This window comes from Podarcis bocagei (assembly GCF_964188305.1).
Source record: "Podarcis bocagei genome assembly, chromosome: 7".
NCBI lineage: Eukaryota > Metazoa > Chordata > Lepidosauria > Squamata > Lacertidae > Podarcis > Podarcis bocagei.
This window is the reverse complement of record NC_138132.1, coordinates 71,959,560-71,963,765: the sequence shown is the minus strand read 5'-3', so window position 1 is coordinate 71,963,765 and position 4,206 is coordinate 71,959,560. Positions and strand designations below refer to the sequence as shown.

The window sequence follows — 4,206 nt, the reverse complement described above, 5'->3', positions numbered from 1 at the left end:
GCTCGGAATAGAACTGAAAATAATGAATCCAAGATAGTCAATTTCACTAATTTCAATTGGTCTGTCTCAAGTAGAACTTAGTTGGATTACAACCCTATGATTATATAATGACTTATACCTAATGGGTTCATTACAGAGGTAAGATTTGAACAGGTGTGTGTTGTTTTCTTCTTGTTGTTGTTGTTGTGCAGCTTATTAATTATACTACTCCAGAGTTGAAAGGAAGGATTCATTCATTGTGGAAGAAAAAATGATTTCTTTATTAACATTTCCATCAAAGAAATTCAAATTGTATTCAACACCACATGGGGATGAATGCAACATCGCTTTATAAAAGCATTCCAATTCGTTCGTGTTCAACAAACTTACATACGCACATTACTTTCTCCTTATTAAAGATACATAAACATATGTTTCCTTCACAAAAGGCAGAAAACTCTCCCAAATGGGAGATGCATAAGACACAGAGAGTGAAACCTAACACAAGGCCCTTTAAATGCTGTTGGAATGCCAACTCCCATCAGCCCTGGACAGCATAGCCGATGGTATGGGAAACCTCTGAAATCTCCCCCCACTCAAAGATTGGAGTGTGGTACACACTATCAGAACAGCAGGGGATTCTCAGTCAGTGGAGCTAGGTTCCTGGAAGGTTCACTCAGAAAGTAAAGAAAGAAAGAAAGAAAAGGCTAAAGCACTTTGATACAAATTACAGGGTCGAAACAAAAGCACCCCTTCTCTCTGAAGGACAATATGAACAGAGAGTCAGGAAGTCTTTCAGTCTCCCAACAGATGCTGTTGGAAGTCCTCGGCAAGGCATCTCTATTGTCAGAAAGCTGAAACCACTTTCTTTCCTTTTCTAGACTGCCAAGGAAAAGACGCCTCCTCTCTGCCACAGCAGCCCATAAGAGCAGACAACTTCGCGCTCCTTCATTGTGAAGGGAAATGACTTTGCAAGAACATTTCTTGCGACAACAAACAACCCAACTCTCTCCTCCTTGGAAATCAAATGCTTCCTACTTCTTAAAGAGGAATCGTAAAGATTCCTTTAGGTTTTATCTGAGCTTTTCTTTTTCTTTTTCGGGATAGGTTGTCCATCCAGCTCCTCCTACCACGGTCTCCAGAGCACTGTGGCAGGTGCCGGGGGCTTCTTGCTGGCAGCTTGTTTCTTGGGTGGGGCACGAGGAGATGGTGGCAGGCAGCCCATGGCGGGAGTGCCTGGCTGCACCCTGTCGGCGATCACGTGGACTTTGCAGAAGTGCTTAATCAGCCGGGCTTGCGTTTCTCTCTTGGGCTCACAGAAGGAGAGGAAATGCAGCGCTTCCTTCAAGCAACGCAGGTAGCCGGTGTTGAAATCAAGCTCTGGATTCTTCTGGCTCAGTGCTAGAGAGATGAAATAATATATTTTTAATTATTATATCAGATGCACAGATGTGAGCACAACTTAGGTTTGCGGTTATGGCTCCTTCTTTGACTATTTCATACATTGAATGTGCATTGCTCCCCCTCCAAAAGAAAATCCTGCTAGCTGCAGTTTGCCCCTCACCAAGCTATAATTCCCGGCACCCTTAACAAGCTGTGGTTCCCAGGATTCGCCGGGGTAAGCTCTCAGTATAGTGCAGTAGTTCAGATAGTTGGATTTAGGCCAGGGGTAGGGGTACCTGTGGCTTTCGAGGTGTCGTTGGACTACTTAAGACCCAGTTAGCATGGACAATGGTCAAGGATGATGGGAGTTGTAGTCCAACAACTTCTGGAAGACCACAGGTTCTCCAACCCTAGTCTAAATCCAACACTGCACTACCACACCATCCTGAGGGACCTTCGGGCATATAACGCAGGAGAAGCACGCACCTGCCACAGGTCAACCAATCGTCCCTCCCTGAAGAATATATCTACATTTTCCCTGTGCCGCATTTTTACACTTAAAAATGTGTTGTGCAAACTGGCCTCTGGACTTTGATCTGGGAAATCTAGCTAGGAAACAAATGAGCCCACAACCCACGGCAGGTTCTGGCTTTTCACAACTCTCACTTGCTCCTTGTATACAATTTTATTTTATTTTTGAAAGAACATTTTGTCAAATGAATAAGATGCTACAGGTGCCATTCAAACCCCCTGCATACAAGTAACCTCAGGGACTTGTGGAATGTTTGCCTGACAAGGCTTGGGTACCTAAGGATGGAAATCCCACACTCACCAGGAGCCTGAATTTGATGATGATGCTGCTGCTTCAAGTAACTGACAGCCACTTCCAAGATGTCTGCTTTCTCCAGCTTGGAGTTGGGCTGATGCCTCTGGAATTCTTTCTCCAGAAGGACCTTCAGCTGCTCAATGCTGCTGTTAATCCGATCGCGGCGCATTTTCTCGACCACTGGCTTCCTCAGCTGCAAAGGAGAAAGAATGAAAAAGGCCTTTAAGTTTCACAAAGTCAATAAATAAAACCTACGCAACAGCATTCAGGGGCTGCTGGCCATGCAGAATTTTCCAGTGCCTGTCATTTGATTTCAGAATAGCAGAATTTCCACATTTGCATTAGGGGGGTAATTGATCTCCTAGGTCCAGTCTCTCCCCCCCCCCCATTTCTAATCTAGCACATCTTAACTCACATTTGATGGTAATAGATAGATACCTAGCTTTATAGACTAGATTTATCTAATCTATCTAAACTAGGGGTTCCCAAACTGGTAAATGGACCACTAATGGACCAAACTGGTGAATGGACCACTAATGGTCTCCAAGCATCATTTAGGTGATTCACTGCAGGTCCACATTAAATATTCCTAGTGGTTTTAAATTTCATTGCTTCTTTTGTTTCTTATATTGTATTAAATAGCAGCACAGTCTGAATTCCACGGAATGCAAATTGTCATCCAATGCAACATAGGGAAATAAAAGAAGCATTAAAATTCATTTTTAATTTAGTACAGTGCATTACAGCTGCCACTACAGGCAGAAAACTTACTAAGCGGCCTGTCGAGACCCTCAGCAACTTGCAAGTGGTCCAGGAAGACAAAAAAGTTTGGCAACCACTGACCCATCCAGTTTAATATTCTGTTTAACTACCCACCCACTGAACAGCTCAATTTAATACCCCATCCATCCCATTTAATAATCATTCATTGAGCCACCCAGATAATCTATCCATTCATCCTTCAGTCTAATATTCTACCTACCCTTTTCTAAAATAACTGTATGTGTTCAACCCAAACTTCCCTCTATCTACAGCCTTCCTTTCTGCCAGTGTTACCTTCTGCCTGACACACACACACCGACATCAGTTCCCACATACAAGCCAGTCCTTTGATTGATCTGCACTTGATGATGGACAGCTGAATGTGTGAACCCCTTTTCATTGGGGGGGTGTTGCGGAAGAAGCAGAAGCAGAACATTGAAGCAGTGCGAGGACATCCTAAATGTTCTAACTTGTGGCGTTGTATCTGCACACAGAAGACACTGAGGGACGGCAGCATGTGGGGACCAGCTCTAGGGCAATGACACCTCTGCCAAGACCGGCCTGCTGAAACCCTTGCCTACCTTGTTCTTCTCTTTTGCCAGCACCCTCTCTTCCTCCACGTGGACCATGCAGCTAGGAGCCATCCGTGACCCTGTCAGCCGAAGTCAAGCAGCTCTGGGTATTAGCTGTCTGACCCGAACGCAACCCTTCTGCTCCAAAGCTCTCCGCGGGCCTCTATTTATATCCACCAGCAGCTCAGCAGCGATGTGAGTTTTGGGCTCCTTGGCGTTTCCCACAGTCATGCAGCCAATCCCGGCACGCGGTCAGATAATAGAGGAGGCATCCCCTTAGTGTACGCTACATTGACCGTCAATGAGCCCCGAAGAGAATAGCCTTCTGCCTGTACCAACTGGTAGGGTACGGAAAGCCGCGCAGCAGGGCTGCCGGAGGATCTGGGAAAACCTCGCTGCCCCACCCCACCCCCCCAGCTGCCTTGCCCAGGATCAATTGCATTCCAGAGTTTCAATCCCATGCCACGCACATCCATAGGTGAGGAAACAGTTTGCTGTTGAGTGTAAAAGTCTGAAGGGAAGCAGAAGCAGAAGCATATAGATCAGGAAGGTGGGAAAAGGAGAGTTAAAGTGGGCTTGGTTGCTGTTGTTGTTGTTGTTGTTGTTGTTGCTGTTGTTGTTGTTGTTGTTATTATTATTAATTGATTGATTGATTGATTGAATTCATATACTGCCCTTCATTTG

The 4,206-nt window shown here is 45.1% G+C and overlaps 1 protein-coding gene across 1 annotated transcript; it reads right to left on the bottom strand.

The window, feature by feature from the left end:
* Positions 1-251: 251 nt before the first annotated feature.
* On the bottom strand, positions 252-3,651 carry LOC308590816 (transcription factor HES-5-like). The gene is made up of 3 exons (XM_081201067.1): positions 3,532-3,651; positions 2,195-2,381; positions 252-1,380 (listed from the first exon to the last, which is right to left on the bottom strand). The coding sequence occupies exons 1-3, from the start codon at positions 3,592-3,594 to the stop codon at positions 1,106-1,108; spliced, it is 525 nt and encodes a 174-aa protein (XP_081057193.1). The 5' UTR covers positions 3,595-3,651; the 3' UTR covers positions 252-1,105.
* Positions 3,652-4,206: the final 555 nt, after the last annotated feature.